This window comes from Neoarius graeffei, chromosome 11 (assembly GCF_027579695.1).
Source record: "Neoarius graeffei isolate fNeoGra1 chromosome 11, fNeoGra1.pri, whole genome shotgun sequence".
Taxonomy (NCBI): Eukaryota; Metazoa; Chordata; class Actinopteri; order Siluriformes; family Ariidae; genus Neoarius; species Neoarius graeffei.
Window position 1 is genome coordinate 53,112,558 of NC_083579.1, and position 25,719 is coordinate 53,138,276.

Genomic DNA, 25,719 nt, shown 5'->3' on the forward strand with positions numbered 1-25,719 from the left:
GGCGGGCGGGCGGGCTGCTGTAGAGGTCGCGTGAGGGACGGGCGGGCGGGCTGCTGTAGAGGTCGCGTGAGGGACGGGCGGGCGGGCTGCTGTAGAGGTCGCGTGAGGGACGGGCGGGCGGGCGGGCGGGCTGCTGTAGAGGTCGCGTGAGGGACGGGCGGGCGGGCTGCTGTAGAGGTCGCGTGAGGGACGGGCGGGCGGGCTGCTGTAGAGGCCGCGTGAGGGAGGGGTAGGCTGCTGTGTGCTCTCACTTTTGGAATTAATTAGTTCCACTGATGAGCTGCTTAGCTGCTGTTGCCGTTTTTTTTTACTGCCTCCCTTTTAGTTCCCTTTATGACCACGAGGTTTCTTCTTATCTTTCATAATCATTCTAGTAATGTGTGTGTGAGAGAGAGAGAGAGAAAAAAACTCTCTCACTCTCTCTGAAAGCGCGCTTCCGCTTAGCGACCTGAGCTGAGCAGGTCTGCATCGCGCTCATTACTAATGTCGCTCACCCGACAAGAAGCATCGATTGAGAAGATCAGATGTGTAAAAGAAGTGAGTAAATATTCTCATCCACTTTGAATTAAATTATCTTTAAATGGAGCTTGGTGCAGGAGTTCTGATGGTCTAAACAATTTAAAGGAAGTATTACTGTACTGTAATTCGAAGGCAAGTGGACTTTTGTTTTTGTATAAAAATGTGTGTGTGTGTGTGTGTGTGTATATATATATATATATATCTCATCTCATTGTCTCTAGCTGCTTTATCCTGTTCTACAGGGTCGCAGGCGAGCTGGAGCCTATCCCAGCTGGCTACGGGCGAAAGGCGGGGTACACCCTGGACAAGTCGCCAGGTCATCACAGGGCTGACACATAGACACACACAACCATTCACACTCACATTCACACCTACGGTCAATTTAGAGTCACCAGTTAACCTAACCTGCATGTCTTTGGACTGTGGGAGAAACCAGAGCACCCGGAGGAAACCCACGCGGATACGGGGAGAACATGCAAACTCTGCACAGAAAGGCCCTCGCCGGCCACGGGGCTCGAACCCGGACCTTCTCGCTGTGAGGCAACAGTGCTAACCACTACACCACCGTGCCGCCCATATATGTGTGTGCATGTGTGTATATATATATATATATATATATATTTTGTATAAATAAAGAGCTGTTTCTCCTTAACTAGAATCATTTGGCAGAAGGCCAGCTGTATTTATTTGTAAGTTTTTAATTAGTTAATAATTTTATTGTTTTATTGAGTTGATTTTATTGAGTTGATAGCTGCTAGTTTAAAGGATTTGGGTACATAGCCAATCGTAAGAGAAGTGGTTCAATGACTTCAGGTATTATCTGTTTGAATAGACGTGTAGGTAAGGGATCTAGTACGCAAGTTGAGACTTTTGATGCAGAGATTAATGAAAGTAATTCAGTTTCTTTAAGGTGAGTAAAACATTCTAACTGATGATCCGATAGAGTTATATAGTTAACTACAAGGTCACTTTTATTGTCTGACCTTAAATTAGTAGTTTGAATTTTTTGTCGGATATTCTCAATTTTGTCATTTAAAAAATTCATGAAATCGTTACTATTATATACTGCAGGTGTGCGTGTGTCTATAGTGGACTTATTCCTGGTTAATTTTGCTACAGTATTAAATAAGAATCTAGGATTATTTTTGTTATCTTCTATTAGGGAAGGGAAATATGTTGATCTAGCAGCACTAAGAGCTTTTCTATACTTCAAGAAGCTCTCCTTCCACGCTAATTTGAACACTACCAATTTTGTTTGACGCCATTTACGTTCAAATTTTCGAGTGGTCTGTTTTAATGTGCGAGTGTCATCATTATACCAGGGTGCTAATTTTTTTTTTCCTTGTGCCTGCATGGGTTTCCTCCACGTGCTCCAGTTTTCTCCCACAGTCCAAAGGCATTAGGCATGGATTAGGTCAACTGGTTATTCCAAATTACCCATAGGTGTGAACATGAGTGTGAATGATTGTTCATCTCTGTGTTAACTGGGATTGGGTCTAGCTTCCCCTGCGACCTAGATAGATAAGCAGTACAGATAATGGATGGATAAATAAATAGAAAGATGGCCCTCATCCTCTAAGTAAATAATAGTGTGAGTGATCAAATAGCTCCCACTCGGATGTCTTTAATTTATTCTGTAATTTGTATGAGTGGTACACAAATGATCTTAATCAATAAATGTGCTCTTTCTGTGAGGTGGGCTTGTTGTGCTGAATTGGTGGCTGAAGTGTAAATATTCCTTCAGAAGTTCTTGAGAGAAACCTCATGGCATGCACATGCTTTCATGTGGCTCTGCAGCGTCCAGTCCATGCCCTCAGGCCGTATGTCCAATACTACCATCGACATTCTCCACTTCTGTGCCAGTCCTCCGAGTCCACAGTTAAGGATGGATGACAGTGAACCACAAAATGAGCACATGCCTTGTTTCGCCCCTTAATTATGCATCCAGTATAAGAACAACAGGGATGTTGTAAGAATTGTCACTGATATTTCCATCATTCAACAAGTGTTAAATTGCCTGTTTTTCTAAGGGAGCAAAGTGTATCTCAGACGTGCTTCTATTTTATGTCATTCTTCACTGGCGGTCAAAAGAACCTGCTATTCCTTTTGCTTACTTAAAGTACCATTCCACCATTGGATGTATTCTTTGGCATAAAATACAATATATTTTATGACAACATGACTAGACAGAGGCGGCACGGTGGTGTAGTGGTTAGCGCTGTCGCCTCACAGCAAGAAGGTCCTGGGTTCGAGCCCTGGGGCCGGCGAGGGCCTTTCTGTGTGGAGTTTGCATGTTCTCCCCGTGTCTGCGTGGGTTTCCTCCGGGTGCTCCGGTTTCCCCCACAGTCCAAAGACATGCAGGTTAGGTTAACTGGTGACTCTAAATTGACCGTAGGTGTGAATGTGAGTGTGAATGGTTGTCTGTGTCTATGTGTCAGCCCTGTGATGACCTGGCGACTTGTCCAGGGTGTACCCCGCCTTTCGCCCGTAGTCAGCTGGGATAGGCTCCAGCTTGCCTGCGACCCTGTAGAAGGATAAAGCAGCTAGAGATAATGAGATGAGATGAGATGACTAGATAGAGAAATCTTTTAGCTTCAAAATGATATATCAAACATAATTTTTTGACAACGACAAGTATATTAATTTTGCGACCAAAGTCACCTACCCTTTTAATTTCCGCGCGGTAGTGAAACGTGATGTCATCGGCAGGTTCCCCTTCTTGTGTACCACGTGTCGGTCTATTTTTAGACCAGGAAACCCCCAAAGTGAGAGAGTCATTTCTCCTCGTATATGGGGGCCAAAAAAATTGCGAAAAATTTTGAGTTAATCTTTCAGTTAGCTAGATTTATTGGATTAGCTAGATTTATTGGTATTATTTTTATCGCGTTCTATCCACCATTGCTGATATGTGCCACGTCACACGTCACGTGGTACACAGGAAGGGGAACCTGCCGATGACATCGCGCCCGGAAATTAAAAGGGTAGGTGACTTTGGTCGCAAAATTAATATACTTGTCGTTGTCAAAAAATTATGTTTGATATATCATTTTGAAGCTAAAAGATTTCTCTATCTAGTGATACCATTTATACATGTTGTCAAAATATATTGTATTTTATGCCAAAGAATACATCCAATGGTGGAATGGCACTTTAAAGGAGGAAAGCTACAAAATAGTGTGGTTGCTGGGAGCTGTGAATGTGTTGCATTAGTAAGGATGTGCTCTTGTGGCAGACGGAGTAATGTGAAAATGGCTTAAAATCTGTGAATCAGTATAAAATCACAGAAAAGTCAGAGTGTTTGCCAATGGGGAATATTTGCAAAAACCAATAGCTGATCCACTCTTGCGGTTTCAGTCTCAGTAGTATGAGTGTGATGCTGAAGAAACACACAGAGGATCAGTGAAGGACAATTCACAGTAGAAGAAATAATTCTGTTATAGTGGGATACAACCTTCAGTAGGTCACTTTACTGCAAGACAAGTAATGTGTTTCTGACTCGAGCTTTGAGTAACGCTTAGCTGTCTGTATTTTTTGAATAAATTTTTTTACAGCCTCAAAGCTTTTACATACTATGTTTTTATAGAACTACTTGTGGATCATACCAGTTTCATTGATACAGTTTGCCTGTTTTATAGTTTACTTTCCATCCATTTTCATGCAGCTTGTCGGAGTCATCTTGCCTGCCTCTATAATGCTTCTGAACAATTTCATGCAATTAAATTAAAACTTCATTGTGAATGTTGATAAAATACAATGTGGTGACCTTGGTATGACCAGTTGTCAAAAACGTATATAAAATATTTCACACGCAAATATTTTATTTATATATATATATATATATATATATATATATATATATATAGCACATTACAGTTTCCCTTAACGGAAACTAAGAGGCCCAAACATGCTAGTATGATGCCCCTGTACACAACGTGAGGTCCATGAAGACATAGTTTGTCAAGATAGGAGTGGAAGAACTTGTGGCCTTCACTGATCAGGACCTCAACCCCACTGAACACCTTTTGGATGAACTGGAATGCTGACTGTGCACCAAGCCTCACTAATGCTCTTGTGTCTGAGTGAGCAAACCTCCATAACCATGCTCCAAAATCTATTGGAAAGCCTTCCCAGAAGAGTGGAGATGATTATAACAGCAAAGGGGGACTCAATCTGGAATGGCATGTTCAAAAAGCACAAGTGTTATAGTCAGGTGCCTTCAGACTTTTGGACATGTAGTACATTTGTCAGTCAAATAACTTGGGATGTTTGTTCTAAACCCCTGACCAAATTATAAGTGCTCTGATGTTTTTTAATTGCTATTATAGGATATTGGTTAGCATAATGAAAATATTAATATGAACCTGAGCTTAGAATCACATGTACCCTTAGAGATGCTGAGAATTTGCTGGAAGACCTGAAGTTAAATGGCATTATAAAAGCTTGCATATGAAATAGATCATTAATAGTACAAATTACACAACATGCTGCAGTTCAGTTCAAAAGCCTTGTCTGGGGGCCTTGTGAACAGTGTACGAACCTCCCCAGCTGGGTTTTTAGACTGATGGTACTCTTAGTCCCTGACCTAGTGAACTAGCCTCAAGATGTGTTTGTCATGGAGGCTACAAATATTACTTCTGTAAATCACTTTGGATAAGGGTTAAATGCACTAAATGTAAGGGTTCTACAGGGGATGCATATAAAATATCAGGTTCTTATTCTTGAAGCTGAGTACTGTGTATAAAGCATCTTTCATTTTACAGCTGCTTATTTCAAACAAAAATGTCTCCTGTGCAATTAAGGTAATGATATTGAGTATTTTAGATGCTTAAAACAGAAAAAAAAAACCTCAGTGAAACTTGTTTTATTGCTTCCTCTAGATCCCATGGAAAGGATATCTGTGAGAATGAACCTTAGTGCCTAAAGCCGGACTCCTACTTTGGGCACATGGTCCATTAGAATGAGGCTAAACATGTCTGAAAACCACATCAATTGCACCATTGAGTCCAAAATTCACCAGTACATCTTTTCTGGCACTTACATCCTAATCTTAATGGTAGGATTTCCTATCAATGCCTTCGCTCTCTACCATGCCTGGCTGCAGCTGAGGGCTCGCAATGAGCTGGGTGTCTACCTGCTTAACCTGACAGTGTCTGACCTCCTGTACCTGGTCTCTCTGCCTTTCTGGCTGCAGTACATCTTTTCTGGAGATAACTGGGCATATGGTGAGTGGGCCTGCCGTGTGTGTGGCTTCCTGCTCTATGACAACATCTACATCAGCATCGGCTTCCTGTGCTGTATCTCAATAGACCGTTATTTGGCTGTGGTCTACCCCCTCCGTTTCTCCTCACTCCGCACCATGAAAGCAGCAGCATTGGTCAGTGCCATAGTGTGGATCAAGGAACTTGCTGTAGGCATTGTATTTTTCCAGCACAAGGAGCTGAGTAAATACAAGTCTAACCAATTGATATGCTTCGAGCACTATCCCATGCAGCAATGGGAGCATTCCATAAACTACTACCATTTCTATGTGGGCTTCCTGTTTCCGTTAGGAATCCTTTCCGTCTCATACTTTCGCGTCCTACGGGCTATCTGCAAGAGTGCAGGGATGCAGTCAGTCCAGAAAAAACGCATCAGAAACCTGGTCACCATCACAATCCTCATCTTCCTGGTGTGCTTTTCACCATACCACATCCTTCTGTTGGTGCGGACACTCCTGGAGACTGACTGCTCTTTCGTTGCAAAGATTTTTGACTATTACCACTTCTCATTCTTGCTCACTACTTTGAATTGCGTGGCTGATCCAGCACTTTATTGCTTTGTCAGTGAAAGTGTCCAGCACAGCATCCAACAAGCTGTAGAGGCTTGTGCCTCCATTCTCTGCTGCTGCTCTAAATGCAAGAACAGTTACAACACAGACTCCGACAAAGCAGGAATACCTATTGACAATGGAAAGGGCACCTCTGTGGCCACACTGCTTCAGCAAAATAAGATTGAACTGTGAAGGGGTGAGGGAGTGTGGATGGTTTTATTTTTTATTTTTTTAAAATGAACTGTGGGTTGAACTTTTGAACAGTGGGTTCCATTTGAACAGTGAACTGTGGGGACTATTTGCGAAAGTGTGTTATGTGTTCATTCCTTTTTTTTTGTGATGAGTAAAAGTGCTGTGTACCCCACAAATCTCTTGTCTAGGCTATATGTTTGTTTGTTTTTTGTTTGTTCGTTTTAAAATGCCTTTATCAGTTTTAATGATGTGAATCAGGGGCGTCACTAGGAATTAAGCTTTACTGGGGCGCTGCCCCCCCTACACACACACAATGCCCCCCCCCCGCACAATGCACCTTAACGTTCCTGTCCCCAACCTATGCAAAGTGGATAATTCTCATGCTCTCGTGGATGAAGTTATGTGAGGAATAGCTCAACGAGACAGAAAACACATCCCAGTCCCCAAAAAATGTATTGTTGGCATTTGGGCTTTTAATGCATGCTGATGCTAAACGTGTCACCTCAACTCTCACGATTCACGAACTTAGCTAGTTAGTTATGACTGACCTAGCACATAGCCTACAACCTTAATCTTACCTCTCTCACCCTCTTCCTCATCTGTCACTGTTTTCCTGCCCCGTCTCTGCTTCATGAGAAGAATTGTCTGATATCCATCTGGAAAAGTAATTTAATATCGTTTAATTTGATGTAGTTTAATGGGTTTGTTAGAATATGGTTTGCTTAGTTTTGTTGCAAAAACTTCGCACTACCTTAACTCATCCAGAGCCCGTTCTCTGACTCATCCAAAGAGTAGACTCATCTCTCCAGTAGGCTAAATGGACTCATGACACGCTGCACGCACGCTATGTTTACAGTGAGAATCTCCCAGACTAATCAGAAAATTAGTTAGAAAGAAGAGGCGATAGAAGTTTGAAACACACTCTGTCCTACAACTTGCAGTAGATAAATGATCTGCCAAATAAACTAGTTTGTTACGAAAATCTTTCAACATTTTCTTACTAGGGCACAGCTGTTTGTCACTGGGGCACATGCCCCAGTAAAAAAGGCCTAGTGACGCCCCTGATGTGAATTCTCAGGGACCTTCACTGATAGTTGACTTTTGAAGGAGGAAATAGATTTTAAAGGGCCAAGCCAAGCCAGTTGATTTAAGCCTGTGGAGTTCCCTCACTGTGAGTAACATGAACTCAGCAGAAAGAAAATGAAAGAGATGGTTTCTCATTGACAATATGTTTACTGTCTAGTAAATACTACCCATTTTGAAATGTATGCATTGCATTCTGTGTTACATGAGATGTGTATATTCTCTTCAAACATTTTCTGTTATGGGCAGAGTTCAGGTATACTGTGTTTTTTGTGTTTTAGTTTCCAATTTTAAAATTTCATGTGTTTACTGTGGTGTGTGTGTGTGTGTTTAATCTATAAGTTTTGAAGTTTAAAAATAAATTTCTTAGTAATGTAGACCTTTTAGACACTGTCACATGTATACCCATTTTCCTCAGTCAGTAAGGTTTGGTTCTTCCTTGACTTTTTATAGAAATAGTATGCATGTTTGAGGGAAATGATTTTTAAAAAGGATGATTTAATATGAGTGAAAACTCCCACCCTTCAAATCATCTACAGTGGTGCTTGAAAGTTTGTGAACCCTTTAGAATTTTCTATATTTCTGCATAAACATGACCTAAAACATCATCAGATTTTCATACAAGTCCTAAAAGTAGATAAAGAGAACCCAGTTAAACAAACGAGACAAAAATATTATACTTGGTCATTTATTTATTGGGGAAAATAATCCATTCTTACATATCTGTGAGTGGCAAAAGTATGTGAACCTTTGCTTTCAGCATCTGGTGTGACCCCCTTGTGCAGCAATAACTGCAACTAAACGTTTCCGGTAACTGTTGATCAGTCCTGCACACCAGCTTGGAGGAATTTTAGCCCATTCCTCTGTACAGAACAGCTTCAACTCTGGGATGTTGGTGGGCTTCCTCGCATGAACTGCTCGCTTCAGGTCCTTACACAACATTTTGATTGGATTAAGGTCAGGACTTTTACTTGGCCATTCCAGAACATTAACTTTATTCTTCTTTAACCATTCTTTGGTAGAACGACTTGTGTGCTTAGGGTCATTGTCTTGCTGCATGACCCACCTTCTCTTGAGATTCAGTTCATGGACAGATGTCCTGACATTTTCCTTTAGAATTCGCTGGTATAATTCAGAATTCATTGTTCCATCAATGATGGCAAGCTGTCCTGGCCCAGGTGCAGCAAAACAGGCCCAAACCATGATACTACCACCACTGTGTTTCACAGATGGGATAAGGTTCTTATGCTGGAATGCAGTGTTTTCTTTTCTCCAAACATAATGCTTCTCATTTAAGCCAAAAAGTTCTATGTTGGTCTCATCTGTCCACAAAACATTTTTCCAATAGGCTTCTGGCTTGTCCATGCAATCTTTAGCAAACTGCAGATGAGCAGCAATGTTCTTTTTGGAGAGCAGTGGTTTTCTCCTTGCAACCCTGCCATGCACACCATTTGTTGTTCAGTGTGCTCCTGGTGGTGGACTCATGAACATTAACATTAGCCAATGTGAGAGAGGCCTTCAGTTGCTTAGAAGTCACCCTGGGGTCCTTTGTGACCTCACCGACTATTACACGCCTTGCTCTTGGAGTGATCTTTGTTGGTCGACCACTTTTGGGGAGGGTAACAATGGTCTTGAATTTCCTCCATTTGTACACAATCTGTCTGACTGGATTGGTGGAGTCCAAACTCTTTAGAGATGGTTTTGTAACCTTTTCCAGCCTGTTGAGCATCAACAATGGTGCTCAACTTGCCTGACCTGAACCCCATAGAGACTCTATGGGGTATTGTCAAGAGGAAGATGAGAAACACCCGACCCAAAAATACTGATATGCTGAAGGCCACTATCAAAGCAACCTGGGCTTCAATAACACCTCAGCAGTGCCACAGACTGATCACCTCCATGCCACACTGCATTGATACAATAATTCATGGTAAAGGAGCCCCAACCAAGTATTGAGTGTATAAATGAATATACTTTTCAGAAGTTGGACATTTCTGTATTGTAAATCCTTTTTTTGATTGATCTTGGGGAATATTCTAGTAATTTGAGATACTGGATTTCTGATTTTCATGAGCTATAAGCCATAATCAAAATTAAAACAAAAAAAGGCTTTAAATATTTCACTTTACATGTAATGAATATAGACTATATGAAAGTTTACCTTTTTGAATTAAATTAGGAAAAAAAGGAACTTTTTCATGGTATTCTCACACACAAATAAATTGCTAAAAAGGCTGCTTGGTGCAGTTACATGGGGGGGAACGACCAAACACAATTCATGACTGTAGCTACACCTAATACCAAAAATTTGAAGCTAATTATTAAAATAAGCTGACAGCAACTTTAAAGTTAAAATGCAAATTCTTAATCTGGGAGATGTTTCTGTACCAGTCACTGCTAGTGTTGATTATCACATCAAATTTAACAATCATGCTCTTACAGTGGTGCTTGAAAGTTTGTGAACCCTTTAGAATTTTCTATATTTCTGCATAAATATGACCTAAAACATCAGATTTTCACACATGTCCTAAAAGTAGATAAAGAGAACCCAGTTAAACAAATGAGACAAAAATATTTTACTTGGTCATTTACTTAGTGAGGAAAATGATCCAATATTACATATCTGTGAGTGTCAAAAGTATATGAACCTCTAGGATTAGCAGTTAATTTGAAGGTGAAATTAGAGTCAGGTGTTTTCAATCAATGGGATGACAATCAGGTGTGAATGGGCACCCTGTTTTATTTAAAGAACAGGGATCTATCAAAGTCTGAGCTTCACAACACGTTTGTGGAAGTGTATCATGGCACGAACAAAGGACATTTCTGAGCACCTCAGAAACAGTGTTGTTGATGCTCATCAGGCTGGAAAAGGTTACAAATCCATCTCTATATGTTTGGACTCCACCAATCCACAGTCAGACAGATTGTGTACGAATGGAGGAAATTCAAGACCATTTTTACCCTCCCCAGGAGTGGTCGACCAACAAAGATCACTCCATGAGCAAGGCGTGTAATAGTCGGTGAGGTCACAAAGGACCCCAGGGTAACTTCTAAGCAACTGAAGGCCTCTCTCACATTGGCTAATGTTAATGTTCATGAGTCCACCATCAGGAGAACACTGAACAACAATGGTGTGCATGGCAGGGTTGCAAGGAGAAAGTTACTGCTCTCCACAAAGAACATTGCTCCATTGCTGCTCGTCTGCAGTTTGCTAAAGATCATGTGGACAAGCCAGAAGGCTATAGAGATCTTGCAGTCACGTGACCGGAAAGTACACAGCCGCCATCTTGTCGGTAAAAAAACACCGCTGAATACTGCTGCACTCGTGTACAGATCAATTTCAACCGACGGACTACACGGCTCATTTTTCTAATGAACAGATAACTAGACATATGTCTAAAATAAACGATCTACAGATTAGTGACCCTTATGGCTTACCGGACGTAGTTTTCACGACTGGATTTTGAACTGCCAGCGGAATACCCGGACGTGTATAATTACCTCATTAACTTTCCCTCGCTGTTCAGTGGTGAAGCACTGCATGATTATAAATCTCTGGACAGTTATCTTTACAGAAATTCAGGATTTGTCAGCGACTCAGATGTGGCATCTTGTAAACAAGAATCCTCATTGAATGGGTAAGTCACTTAAGTATTGAGTATAGCACTGACCAGCCGATTATAGAATAGAATAAGGTAATTCCAGCTGTAATTCCAAATCATCCGTGTTGTTTACCATGGATCTGGCGTTGGAGAGATAGAGGCTTAGCAGTGGAGATTTGAGTGGCTGTTTTCTGAGCTTAGTCAACAGGCCGGCTCTGCAGCCTCGCTTTTGCTTCTGCTCCCGACGCCGCCTCCTTCGCTTTGCTTCCGATAACAATCCACGGAGACCCCGCTGGTCTCGCTATCTCGTCCGGAATGTTGTGCATGCGATGGAAATCGCTACAAACCGTCATTTTCTGCTGGAAACCCATGTCCAGTAAGTCCATACGGTTGTAGTGGATATTGAAGTCCGGTACAGATGAACAACACGCAAAAATACACACAAAAAACATAAAAAACGTGCACAGGTAGGGAGAGCTTGTAGCCGCAGCCGTTGTAGTAGAGTTGTATATAGTAGGGTTTTCCAGAAGAAAAGGTAGAAGTAAAAGCAGAAGTAGAACCAGAAGTAGAAGTAGAAGGCAGAAATATGCCGTTTGACCGACAAGATGGCGTCTGTCACAATCTGGATCGGCTGTGACGTCACATGCAAGTGCTCCATCGGAACAATGTTTTGTCGATGGATGAGAGCAAAATAGAACTTTTTGGTTTAAACGAGAATCGTTATGTATGGAGAAAGGAAAACATGGCCTTCCAGCATAAGAACCTTATCCCATCTGTGAAACATGGTGGTGGTTGTATCATGGTTTGGGCCTGTTTTGCTGCATCTGGGCCAGGATGGCTTGCTATCATTGATGGAGCAATTAATTCTGAATTATACCAGTGAATTCTAAAGGAAAATGTCAGGACATCTGGCCATGAAGTGAATCTCAAGAGGAGGTGGGTCATGCAGCAAGACAACGACCCTACGGACACAAGTCGTTCTACCAAAGAATGGTTAAAGAAGAATAAAGTTAATGTTTTGGAATGGCCAAATCAAAGTCCTGACCTTAATCCAATCAAAATGTTGTGGAAGGACCTGAAGTGAGCAGTTCATGTGAGGAAACCCACCAACATCCCAGAGTTGAAGCTGTTCTATATGGAGGAATGAGCTAAAATTCCTCCAAGCCGGTGTGCAGGACTGATCAACAGTTACCGGAAACGTTGAGTTGCAGTTATTGCTGCACAAGGGGGTCACACCAGATACTGAAAGCAAAGGTTCACATACTTTTGCCACTCACAGATATGTAATATTGGATCATTTTCCTCAATAAATAAATGACCAAGTATAATATTTTTGTCTCATTTGTTTAACTGGGTTCTCTTTATCTACTTTTAGGACTTGTGTGAAAATCTGATGATGTTTTAGGTCATATTTATGCAGAAATATAGACAATTCTAAAGGGTTCACAAACTTTCAAGCACCACTGTGTATGTATGTGTGTATATATATATATATATATATATATATATATATATATATATATATATACACACATACATGTAGCCGCTGCTGAGCCTTCTTAACAACTGCTGTGATGTTTACTGACCAGGAGATGTTGGCGGAGATGAGGACGCAGAGAAACTGGAAGGTGTGGACCCTCTCCACATACACGTTGTTGATGTAGAGGGGGGCTAGGTTGGTGCTGTGCTTCCTGAAGTCAACAATGAGCTCTTTGGTTTTCTTGGTGTTCAGAGCGAGGTTATTTTCTGAACACCAGGCTGCCAAATTCAGGATCTCCTCTCTGTAGGCTGCCTCGTCTCCCTTTGAGATGAGTCCGACCACTGTGGTGTCATCAGCAAACTTGACGACGAGGTGGTTGTTGTGGGTCGAACTACAGTCGTGGGTATAGAGGCAGTACAGGAGGGGGCTCAGCACACAGCCCTGTGGAGAGCCAGTGCTCAACGTGCAGGTGGAGGAGAAGTGGGGGCCAAGTCTCACAGTCTGGGGCCGGTTAGTAAGAAAGTCCTTTAACCAGGCACATGTGAGAGGGGGGAGGCCAAGAGTGTCCAGTTTTCTAATAAGGATGTCTGGGATTATTGTATTAAAAGCTGAACTGTAATCCACAAAGAGTATGCAGACGTAGCTCTGCTGCTGCTCCAGGTGATTTAGTGCAGAGTGGAGAGCTACGGCGATGGCGTCCTCTGTGGATCTGTTTGTGCGATATGCGAACTGGTAGGGGTCGAAGTCTGGGGGGAGGTGGTCCTTGATGTGCTGAAGAACTAGTCTCTCAAAGCACTTCATGATTACTGGGGTGAGGGCCACAGGATGGTAATCATTCAGGCTGGTGACGGGAGACTTCTTCGGCACTGGGATTATTGTTGCAGATTTTAGGCAGGGCGGGATGACTGCCTAAGCCAGGGAGAGGTTAAAGATCCTGGTGAAGGTAGGGGCGAGCTGGTGAGTGCACGATCTGAGCACCTTACCAGGTACACCATCTGGGCCGGCAGCTTTCTTGGGGGTTCACTGCCAGGAGCACCCATCTGACATTGTGCTCCTGTACAGTGAAAGGAGTGGTGTGGGAACTGTGTGGTGGTGGGGGCAGGGCAGGAGCAGATGAGTGCTGCTGAGATGTTTCAAAGCGAGCAAAGAAGCGATTTAGCTCCTCTGCTAGCGGCGCACTCCAGTCTCCTGTTGGCACATCACAGTCTCTGAAGTTTGTGATGTCCTGAATGCCCTGCCACACCTCCCATGTGTTGTTGCTGGACAGGTGGGATTCTATGCGCAACCTGTGGTCCACCTTGGCTTTAATTATTCCTCTTTTCAGATCAGCTCGAGCAGCTCTGTACAGAGCTCTATCACCTGACCTGAAGGCAGCATCGCGAGCCCTGAGGAGTGAGCGGACCTGGCTGGTCATCTAGGGTTTCTGGTTTGGGAAGACCTGGACGTTTTAATCCACCATCACATTCCCAATGCAGAACTTGATATAGTCCAGCACCGTTCCTGTGAATGTCTCCAGCTCCTGGTGTTCAAATGAGTCCCAATCTGTCTGTTTAAAGCAGTCCTGTAGTTTGGAGAGTGCATTATCAGGCCAGGTTGTGATAGTCCTTGTGGTGGGCCTGGCTCTGCGTCTGAGGGGGGTGTAGGCTGGGGAGAGCAGGAGGGAAAGATGGTCTGACTGGCAGAGGTGGGGGAGGGGTATGGCTCTGTATGCATGCTTGTTGTTGGAGTAAACATGATCCAGAGTGTTCTCCCCTCTAATAGAACACTTAACATGTTGGTAAAACTTCGGCAGTACAGTCTTCAAGTTGGCCTTACTAAAGTCTCCTGCTATTATGTGAACACCGTCAGGGTGGGCCCGCTGCTGTTTGTTAACGGTGTTCAGCAGGAGAGAGAGCGCTGTGTTTACACAGGCATCAGGTGGAATGTACACAGCTGTGACAATCACCACAGTTGGCTCTCTCGGTAGAAAAAAGGCCAGCATCTTACAGACATGTACTCAAGGTCTGGGGAACAGTGTTTATCTATAATTGTTCCGTTGTTACACCAATTGTCATGCACGTAAATACAGAGCCCCCCTCCTCTACTCTTACCGGAGTTCTCATTCCTATCCCAACGGAGCAGAGTGCGGCCTGCTAGCTGCAAGCTAGCATCAGGTATTTCCGGATGAAGCCAGGTTTCTGTGATAATTAAAACACAGCAGTCCCAAACATAGCGATTTCCAGCGAGTTGTAATTCCAGATCATCTGTTTTATGTACCAGGGATCTAGCATTGGAGAGATACAGGCTTTGTAGAGGTGGCTTCTGTGGTTGTTTTCTTAGCATAGCACCAGACCTGCGGCCCCGCTTCTGCTTCCTCTCCCTCCTCCATCTGTGCCGCCTCTTAGACCCGACAACAATCCACGGAGAGCCCGGCGGTCTCGCTATGTCATCTGGGATGTTATGCATGAAGAGAAAGTCGCTCGAAACAGATATCTGATGTTGGTCACTGATGGCTAAAAGTGTCTGGCGGGTGTACTGGATGTTCGCAGAACCGATGGTGCACAAACAAGCAAGAAAGAAATACAAAAACAAACAAAAAAAAGAGCACTGAAAAGGAGAGTCATAAGCCACTGCAACCACGCACGCCGCCATCTTGAATACCAAAAAAAGGGGCAACAACTGTCACATTCCTAAAATCAAGCCTCTCCTGAACCAGAGACAACGTCAGAAGCATCTTACCTGGGTTAAGGAGAGAAAAAACTGGACTGTTGCTCAGTGGTCCAAAGTCCTCTTTTCAGATTGAAGTAAATTTTGCATTTCATTTGGAAATCAAGGTCCTAGAGTCTGGACGAAGAGTGTAGAGGCACAGAATCTAAGGTGTTTGAAGTCCAGTGTGAAGTTTCTGCAGTCTGTGATGATTTGGGGTGCGCAATCACCTGCTGGTGTTGGTCCACTGTGTTTTATCAAGTCCAAAGTCAATGCAACCATTTTCCAGAAGATTTTAGAGCACTTCATGCTTCCATCTGCTTACAAGCTTTATGGAGATGCTGATTTACTTTTCCAGCAGGGTGTGGCACTTGCCCACAGTGCCAAAACTACTACCAAATGGTTTGCTGACCGTGATATTACTGTGCTTGATTGGCCAGCCAACTCGCCTGACCTGAACCCCATAGAGAATCCACTGGGTATTGTCAAGAAGATGATGAGCAACGCTCAACCCAAAAATACAGACGAGCTGAAGGCCACTGTGAACGCAACCTGGGCTTCAATAACACTTCGGAAGTACTAATCGGTAGGCTAATCACCTCCATGCCACGCCACATTGATGCAGTAATTCATGGTAAAGGAGCCCCAACCAAGTATTGAGTGTATAAATGAACATACTTTTCAGTAGTTGGACATTTCTGTATTGTAAATCCTTTTTTGATTGATCTTAGGAAATATTCTATTATTCTAATTTGAGATACTGGATTTCTGATTTCCATGAGCTATAAGCCATGATCATCAAAAATAAAAAAAAAATAAAAAATGCTTTTTTACCACTAGGTGTAATAGCAACTCTCTGAAAGCTAAATGGGGCAATGAGGCCACTGCTTCACACTTACCAAAATCTAGTTTCATATCTGGGGGAGGAAGAAAAAAAAACGAACTTTTTTAAATTGGGGGTCACTCAAAAGAGGTCATTAGTATTTTAAACAGAATTTAAAATGAATGAGGACTTTAGCATTTGTTGAATGGAGCAGTATCATATGCACAAGTGTGATTATACTGAATTTTGTAGGTAGTCACAGCCATACAGATGGTCACTATAATCACATGATTGTGAGTGCAATATTGCTTTTATACAACAGTTCTATAAAAAAAGAAATTTAATATCAAGTAAATGACATTTCAGGCACAATAGAGTTAAAGGTTCTGTATATTTTTGCTGTGCTAGTGGAAATAGACCTCAAAGAAGCCACACTCTTTATAGCACATTGACAAACTGGCTAGCTCGTTCACACTGATTTATAAATTCCCTTTAAAGGTGATTCTGGTAAAATTGGAAGATGAATCTTCTTTTCTATCTTCATCTGGCAAGCTTGCATATGGTTTCCTGTTATGGTATTTCCTGCTATGGTATTTCTGGTCACTCAAGTAGACCAAGAAATACCCCTGGGAAATCCCCAATCATAACAGCACATGGTCTCATAGTACCATGACACTTCAGTGGTTTTTGTGTGGTGCGTATACACCTCCACGTTTCAATCATGCCGAAAAGAGGCGCGAATGGCACTCAGCGTCCCAAAGAGTCATATTTTCAACAGCTAAATGAGAGAAGGACAGAAGAGCCAGAAAGAGAAGACGAAAGAAGTGAAACTAAAGACGTTGTTGACACAGTAGGTTAAGGTGCTTAAAGATGTTTGAAGTATTAAGTAGGCCTAAATATAAAGGTGCTACTCAAGATTGTGGCATTTGTGCAGTAAATGCAGTCTGCAGGGGGTATAGGATTTTTTCTGTTTTTTTTTTTTTTAAACTGCAACAGAACTCATTTAAACTTTTGGTTAGTGGTGTTGTGGCAGTGGTTCAGGTAATAAAACAGCATTATTGTATACTACATTGTTGCCAGATGATGACTTCATTTATTGCTCATGTGAACCCCATGCTGCAAACCACTCATTTCAAACTTCCACTTGTAGCAACCTTTTCAACTATGTTAACAGTAAAAAGCGAGTGTCCGTACCACCATAAAATGCTCCTAAAAGTCACCAGATGCCACCAAATGGGTTCCCTTTTTTCAAAAATTTGCGGCCACCCAAAAGTTAGAACTTTATTTTAATCCTGGGGAGAATACTGATTACTGTAGTAACATTATAATCTAGGAAGTGGAACTTTAGGTGGCAAACAGATGAGTAGAGTGGAGTGATGTACACAGTGAAATGTCCCAGTGCGGTTATAGGAAATATAAACAGTCTTGGAGCACTGCATGAATAGTCAAATTGGTGGACTGGAATGGGCGGCATGGTGGCGGCATGGTGGCGTAATGGTTAGCACTGTCGCCTCACAGCAAGAAGGTTCTGGGTTCGGGCCCAGCAGCTGACAGGGGCCTTTCAGTGTGGAGTTTACATGTTCTCCCCATGTCTGCGTGGGTTTCCCCCACAGTCCAAAGACATGCAGTTAGGTTAACATGGAGCAGCCGTGGCCTGAAGTTGGGCTGAAGTGCCCTTGAGCAAGGGCACCTAACCGCCCACTGCTCGAGTGTGTGTGTGTGTGTTCACTGCTTCAGATGGGTTAAATGCAGAGGTTAAATTTCACTGTGTGCTTAAGTCTGTGCTCGAGTGTATGTGTGGTAAATAAAGACTTCTTGGCTTCTTCTTATGAACTCAGAGATGGAACTTTAAGTGGCAAACAGATGAGCGGAGTGGAATGATATCAGAAGCACTTTATTGCCAGGTATGTTACACACACGAGGAATTTGACTCCGGTTCGACTTAGCTTTCATAGTACAGACAGAAAGAAAGTATAGGAAAGAAAAACACACACACACACGCACACAATCTCACTGCAGTGAACTCCAGGGGGAGAATCGCGTTTCTACAGTGACGGCCTTGAAGGCAGTGCTGGCTAGGAGAGCCAAGATAAGATTGGAATTTGTTTAGACTTAAGATGGGTAGACGTGTCCTTTTCCACTTAATCTGCTTGTCCATTCTGGCCACCAAAATGATCCATTTCTCTTTGCAAAGCCATCAACTTCTCCATGATGTTATCAATGTTGCAACTCAAGTTCTGAACAGCCACAGTCTGAGCGCTGACAGCTCTGCCCACCGCCTCAATCATGTCGGGCAGCTTTGTGGGGCTTTGAACAGCTGCCACCGTTATCTGATTTCCTCGATACACCAGGGCAATGCCAAGTCCAATCAGCAAAAATCCTGTGATCATATACACAGTGAAATGTCCCAGTGCAGTTATAGGAAATATAAACAGCCTTGGAGCACTGCATGAATAGTCAAATTGGTGGACCGGAACTAACTGCTGTGTAATGTGTGACGCATAATTGTACTCTGCCTTACATTCCACTATGGACCAACCACCACTGGGAAAACTAGGCAAGATGTATTATTATTTAACTTTAAAAAAATCATTTGAGATGTTGTCACACTGAAAAATCAACATTCAACAGTTTCTAATGTTTATATGATAAAATCTTAGGATGTTACATACAGCAAAATATTAAAACAAAATGTATCTAATGGTGTTGATTTACATGTAAAGCTCAGCATAATTGCATCATAAGCTGGTTAGTAGGCAGTTAAATAAAAGAATAACTCATTTTAAACTATTTTACACCAGATACAATGCGTGCCCCCCCCCACCCCCACCCAGTAGGCCTTCTCTGTATTCTAGTCATGTGTGCTACAATGCTAGCAGTCCTGTATTACATGTACACATACCAAAATCTTGCCTCATTTTTTAGCTTAGCTATAAGTAATATGTGCAAAATACACTAACACACCATGCAGTGCATGTGTGATTTGTAACTTCTCTAAAATTCTCTCCACTCTGTTATTCCGACGTTTTTGAGTGACAAGTTGCTATGGAGATGCCACTGTCAATCAGTATGCAATCTGACATGCCCACATACGGTATGTAGTTCTGATCAGGCTGAAAGCAGGACTTTTTGTAGCTTGTAATATTTAAATCATAGATTTGGGATGTACAGTATTTCTTGAATCTACCATTGGTAAATGTTTTTGCATAACAAACATTTAGTATCACACTTGAGTTTTTAATGCTTAAAAAATATAAACTGTGTTGCCAGAATCTTTGAACTAATAGTAACTTTACAATGAAACTTTTTTTTTAAATTTCCTTGTCCAGTAGCAGTCGAAGCAGTCTAAACTTTTTAGTTGAGAGAAATTATTAATTTTCTTAACATAATGTTCAAACCTGTTAATCATACATGAAGAATTTCCACATTACCGAAGGTATGCCAAATATTTTAGCACCACATGATTGACAGGATATCTCTGTGTTTAGTCACACGTTCCACTTTAACACACACGTATCAAGTTGATGAGCTTCAAATCGGATCTCCTGATAAAGACAGACTTGTTTCTTGTCTAAATCATCTTTGGACTGGTCTCTTCATGTTGATTTTCATTTTTAAACATACAGTGGTGCTTGAAAGTTTGTGAACCCTTTAGAATTTTCTATATTTCTGCATAAATATGACCTAAAACATCATCAGATTTTCATACAAGTCCTAAAAGTAGATAAAGAGAACCCAGTTAAACAAATGAGACAAAAATATTATACTTGGTCATTTATTTATTGAGGAAAATGATCCAATATTACATATCTGTGAGGGGCAAAAGTATGTGAATCTTTGGTTTCAGTATCTGGTGTGACCCCCTTGTGCAGCAATAACTGCAACTAAACGTTTCCGGTAACTGTTGATCAGTCCTGCACACCGGCTTGGAGGAATTTTAGCCCATTCCTCCGTACAGAACAGCTTCAACTCTGGGATGTTGGTGGGTTTCCTCACATGAACTGCTCGCTTCAGGTCCTTCCACAACATTTCCATTGGATTAAGGTCAGGACTTTGACTTGGCCATTCCAAAACATTAACTTTATTCTTCTTTAACCATTCTTTGGTAGAACGACTTGTGTCCGTAGGGTCGTTCTCTTGCTGCATGACCCACCTCCTCTTGAGATTCAGTTCATGGACAGATGTCCTGACTTTTTCCTTTAGAATTCGCTGGTATAATTCATAATTCATTGTTCCATCAATGATAACAAGCCGTCCTGGCCCAGATGCAGCAAAACAGGCCCAAACCATGATACTACTACCACCCTGTTTCACAGATGGGATAAGGTTCTTATGCTGGAATGCAGTGTTTTCCTTTCTCCAGACATAATGCTTCTCATTTAAACCAAAAAGTTATTTTGGTCTCACCCATCCACAAAACATTTTTCCAATAGCCTTCTGGCTTGTCCACATGAGCTTTAGCAAACTGCAGACGAGCAGAAATGTTCTTTTTGGAGAGCAGTGGTTTTCTCCTTGCAACCCTGCCATGCACACCATTTGTTGTTCAGTGTTCTCCTGGTGGTGGACTCATGAACATTAACATTAGCCAATGTGAGAGAGGCCTTCAGTTGCTTAGAAGTTACCCTGGGGTCCTTTGTGACCTTGCCGACTATTACACACCTTACTCTTGGAGTGATCTTTGTTGGTCGACCACTCCTGGGGAGGGTAACAATGGTCTTGAATTTCCTACATTTGTACACAGTCTGTCTGATTGTGGATTGGTGGAGTCCAAACTCTTTAGAGATGGTTTTGTAACCTTTTCCAGCCTGATGAGCATCAACAACGCTTTTTCTGAGGTGCTCAGAAATCTCCTTTGTTCATGCCATGATACACTTCCACAAACATGTGTTGTGAAGATCAGACTTTGATAGATCCCTGTTCTTTAAATAAAACAGGGTGCCCATTCACACCTGATTGTCATCTCACTGATTGAAAACACCTGACTCTAATTTCACCTTCAAATTAACTGCTAATCCTAGAGGTTCACATACTTTTGCCACTCACAGATATGTAATATTGGATCATTTTCTTCAATAAATAAATGACCAAGTATAATATTTTTGTCTCATTTGTTTAACTGGGTTCTCTTTATCTACTTTTAGGACTTGTGTGAAAATCTGATGATGTTTTAGGTCATATTTATGCAGAAATATAGAAAATTCTAAAGGGTTCACAAACTTTCAAGCACCACTGTAAATTTGGGGTGTCATACTTTTCTTATTGAGGGCTATATGAAATAGGTCATAGGCTAAAAGCTATTTGTAATAAAACTCGTGGGTGTTTCACCTTCTGACTCCTCCCATTTTGTTTGCTGCTGCATTTGGTTTTTAACCAAAACATTAATAACAGCTTGGATTCCCAGGGAAAGTCTATGCCAGGGAGAGTTTTGCTGTCTAAGGAGTTGGATTCTATCATGGTTATGTCCTGTCTACTCTCCAGTTTGTGGTTTTCATGCATAGCATGAATGTATTGGAGCTTATTTTGCATTTTTATTTGTGACCCATACTTTTTTGGCATGTGGTGCAATTTATTATAAAACGTGATTCAGGAGGAATGAATGAATCAATAGTTTGTGAAGTTGTTCAGAAATTGAGCAAAGCAGTTTCTAAAATATCAGGCGTTTTACATAGAGTTACCTGATGCTCCAGCCTACCGACAAACTACAATTGTTCATATATACAAGTTTCCCTGGAGGGATGCCATATTATGAATAAAATGTCCCATTGTACCAGACTCTCTGTTGAACACAGGAATTAAAAGAGCTGATTTTCCATTAGTGTGCAAAGTGTATGCACACACAAACACACATTTCAAACACTCATGGTTGCCTAAATTTATCGCTACTTGCTCAGTTTGAAAGAATTCATAATGTAAGTTTGCCTGCTGATGGCTCAGGAAAACCTTTATTCATGTTGTACTTACCAGGAAACTTTTTGACCAGTGGCACTACATCCAGGTTCATAGTTGCAAAATTTCAGTGTCGATTTCAGTGCTTTCCCTGCAAAACATTATAAGTGGGAAAATATGTAATTGAACTGAATCGCATATAGGCAGGGTGGCACAGCGGTGGAGTGGTTAGCACTGGCGCTTCACAGCAAGCAGATTGTGGATTTTCATCCTGCTGGTCAACTGCAGCCTTTCTGCATGGAGGTTGTTCTACTTGTGCCTGCATGGGTTTCCTCTGGGCACTCCAGTTTCCTCCTACAGTCCAAAGAGATATGGATTAGGTCAACTGGTGACTCTAAATTTCCCATAGGTGTAAATGCGAATGTGCATGGTGACCTGTCCAGGGTGTAACCCACCTCTCGCCAAAATGTCAGCTGGGATTGGCTCCAGCTAACCTGGGACCCTCAGTGGATAAGCGAACATAGAAAATGAAGATAATTATCTAATATTTTTCACTGTAATAAAATAATTATGTTCAAGCAAATATGATTATTAAGCCTAGTTTTAATGTATTTTTTTGTTTTATTAGCAAATATTTCAAGCATTTATTTATTGAAAGAAGTAAAATAATTTGCTCATAGAACAAGATGTCCTGCTTGAAATGAAAAAGAAATGTCAAGAAATACTTATACTAATCCTATACAAATTTTTAAATGGTATAATTTTTTAAATGATTGAACTATGCAATATGGCTATAGCCTCCAGGAAAACCTTTATGGGAAACATTTCTCTCATGTTCAATAGCTTAAGGCAAGATCTGGATTTTGAAATATCTTGCAGTTAAGGCATTGGCTTTACTTTCACTTCTTCATGTTGCAAAATTCATTTGGACTAAGGATAGTCCTGTTTTATTAACAGTGAAAATTGTCTCGAGAGATTATTGTTCAAGATGATAGAAAAGCACTTTGGTTTATAATATCTCCTCTGGAAGCATATCTCACAAGTAACATTTCATTTTATTAGACATCTCCACAGACTCCTTGTTAAAAGCAAAGATGGCTGAGATTCAATACTGAGGGTAGATTAAGGTTTGCTGCTGCAAGATCATATTTGTTTCAAATGGATTCGCTTCCCAAAGTAGACCAAAAAAAAAGTTATTGCATCATTTCCTCTCTTTCATCAGAGGAAATTGAGGTAACGTGGTGTGAACTTGAGCATGGGAACATGTACTACTGACTCTACCAAGTGTACGTCATTTTTCTCATCATAGCATTTTTCACGTTACAGTATATGGGCTCTAGTCACCTCTTGCTCTTTTACAGTTGTAGTCAGAAGTTTACATACAGTGACATGAATGGCATCTTGGATATGAATGTCATGGCAATATTTGGGCTTTTGGTAATTTCTTTGAACTGTTCTTTTTCTGTGGCAGAATGATTATACAGCATACATCTTAAAACAAACAAACAAAAAAAACCTAGAATTTGGTGCACAAGTTTTAATTTTCTTTGGGTTTCCTGAAATCAACACAGGGTCAAAATGATACATACAGGCTCAAAAATGTACATGTGCTCACTTAGATTATTAATTCAGAGGTGCTGAAACTTCCAAAAATGTCTCTTATCTTGCCAAGGTCTCTTAACTTCCTGTTAGTGATCATGATTGACTACAGCTGGTAGCTTCTCTGTGCCTTCATAAATAGGGTTTGTTTACAGCACTCATTGGATCGACCAACACACAATACAATGGGAAAGGCCAAGGAACTCGGTGCAGATCTGAGAAAGAGGATCACAGATGTACACAAATCCAGAATGCATCTTGGAGCCATTTCTAAACAACTGCAAATTCCAAGATCGGTTCAAACAATTGTATCCAAGTTATTGTGAGGTGTAGTCACTTTGCCAAAGCCACTTTGCTTCAAGAAAACCCAAACTGTTACCCTTAGCTGAAAGGAAATTGGTTTGGATGGTCAGGAACAACCTGGGAACCACCATGGCACAGCCCTGCCATGAACTGGAAGCTGATTGATCACTGTCTACAGTTCAGTGAGTTTTACATCACCATGGACTAAGAGGCTGCTATCCAAGAAATAAGCCCCTGCTCCAAAATTGACACCTTCAAGCTTAACTAAAGTTTAAAGCTGACCACACAGACAAAAAAAAAGCCTTCTTGAGGATAGCTGTATGGTCAGATGAGACAAATATTGAGTTGTTTGGCCACAATGACCACCGTGTACAGAGGGACACTGTACCAGCTGGTGGTGGTGGTAGGATCATCATGCTCTCGGGCTGTTTTGCTGCCAGTGGAATTGGTTCATTGCACAAAGTGGATGGAATAATGAAGGAGGACTACCTCAGAATTCTTCAGCATAAACCATCAGAAACTTGAACATGACTTTGGAGTTACAGCAGGACAATGAACCCAAACATGCATCAGAGCTGGTTGTGGCAGATAAAGCAGGCTAATATTAAGCTTAAAACAAGTCCTGACTTCAGCCCTATTGAAAATATATGGACCGTGCTTATAAGTCGAGTCCATGCCAAGAAAAAAAAGAATTGAACTCTACCATGAAGAATTGTGAAATATCCAATCAGAATTATGCCAAAAGCTTGTTCATGGTAAACAAAAATGTTTGGGCAAGGTGAATCTTGCAAAGAGACATTTTACTCAAATATTAAGTGTGCTGTATGTATACGTTTGACCCTGTATGTATAATTTTAACCCTGTGTTGATTTCAGAAAACCCAAAGAAAATTAAAACTTGTGCACCAAATTCTATTATTATTATTTTTTAATTAAAGCTGTATGCTGTACATTCTGCCACAGAAAAAGAACAGTTCAAAGAAATTATTAAAAGGCCAAATATTCCCATGACATTCATGTCACTGTATGTCAACTTCTGGCCACAACTGTATAATGAAAGGGTCTCTTAGACGGTGCATAATACTTTCTGAGTGGGTGAGGTGGAAGATTTCCTGTTATTGCTGTGGAGGTCATATGTTACCAGAACATGTACACTGTCCAATTGAATAGGAACACCTGTACACCAGCTCATTTATGTGATTATCCAATCAGCCAATCATGTAGCAGCCACACAATGCATAAAATCATGCAGATACAGCTCAAGAGTATTACACGTTTCCCTAGCCTGATGTTTGATGTGAACATTAACTGAAGCTCTTCACCTGTATCTGCGTAATTGTTTACAGTGCACTGCTTCCACATGATTGGCTGATTGGATAACTGCGTAAATGAGCAGCTGTTCCTAATAAAGTGCATGGTGAGTGTATATCTTGTTGCACAGTGAGCACCACTACAACTCTAGCATTTAAGTTTGGTATTTTATTCTTATTTTGAATGCAGTTGTGGGTTGCAAGTCTAAGGGTAATGGTCTTGAAGTGTACAAGTGAATGCAAGTGTTTCTTTAGATGTGTAAGCATGTGTCAAGAAGGAACTGTAAACTGTGATAGCCACTGAAATGAAGTAGGCAGACTGGGGAAAAAAACCACTGAGGAAGTTTAAACTTGGGTTAACATTGTATGTTAAAAATATATGGACCGTTGTATACAAGTGAATGCAAGTGTTTCTTAAGATGTGTAAGC

General features: G+C 41.4%; 1 protein-coding gene across 2 annotated transcripts in view; it reads left to right on the forward strand.

The window, feature by feature from the left end:
• The first annotated feature begins 445 nt into the window (after window positions 1-445).
• LOC132894406 (ovarian cancer G-protein coupled receptor 1-like) overlaps window positions 446-25,719 on the forward strand; it is a 28,769-nt gene continuing 3,495 nt past the window's right edge. Inside the window, exons 1-2 of one of the 2 annotated variants that reach the window (XM_060934196.1) lie at window positions 446-537; window positions 5,397-7,927. In XM_060934196.1, coding sequence (XP_060790179.1) covers window positions 5,477-6,520 — 1,044 coding nt within the window. In that variant the 5' untranslated portion in view covers window positions 446-537; window positions 5,397-5,476 and the 3' untranslated portion in view covers window positions 6,521-7,927. Of the gene's footprint in view, window positions 538-5,396; window positions 7,928-25,719 lie in introns of those variants that run through there. The other variant, XR_009655644.1, reaches the window with a different exon arrangement.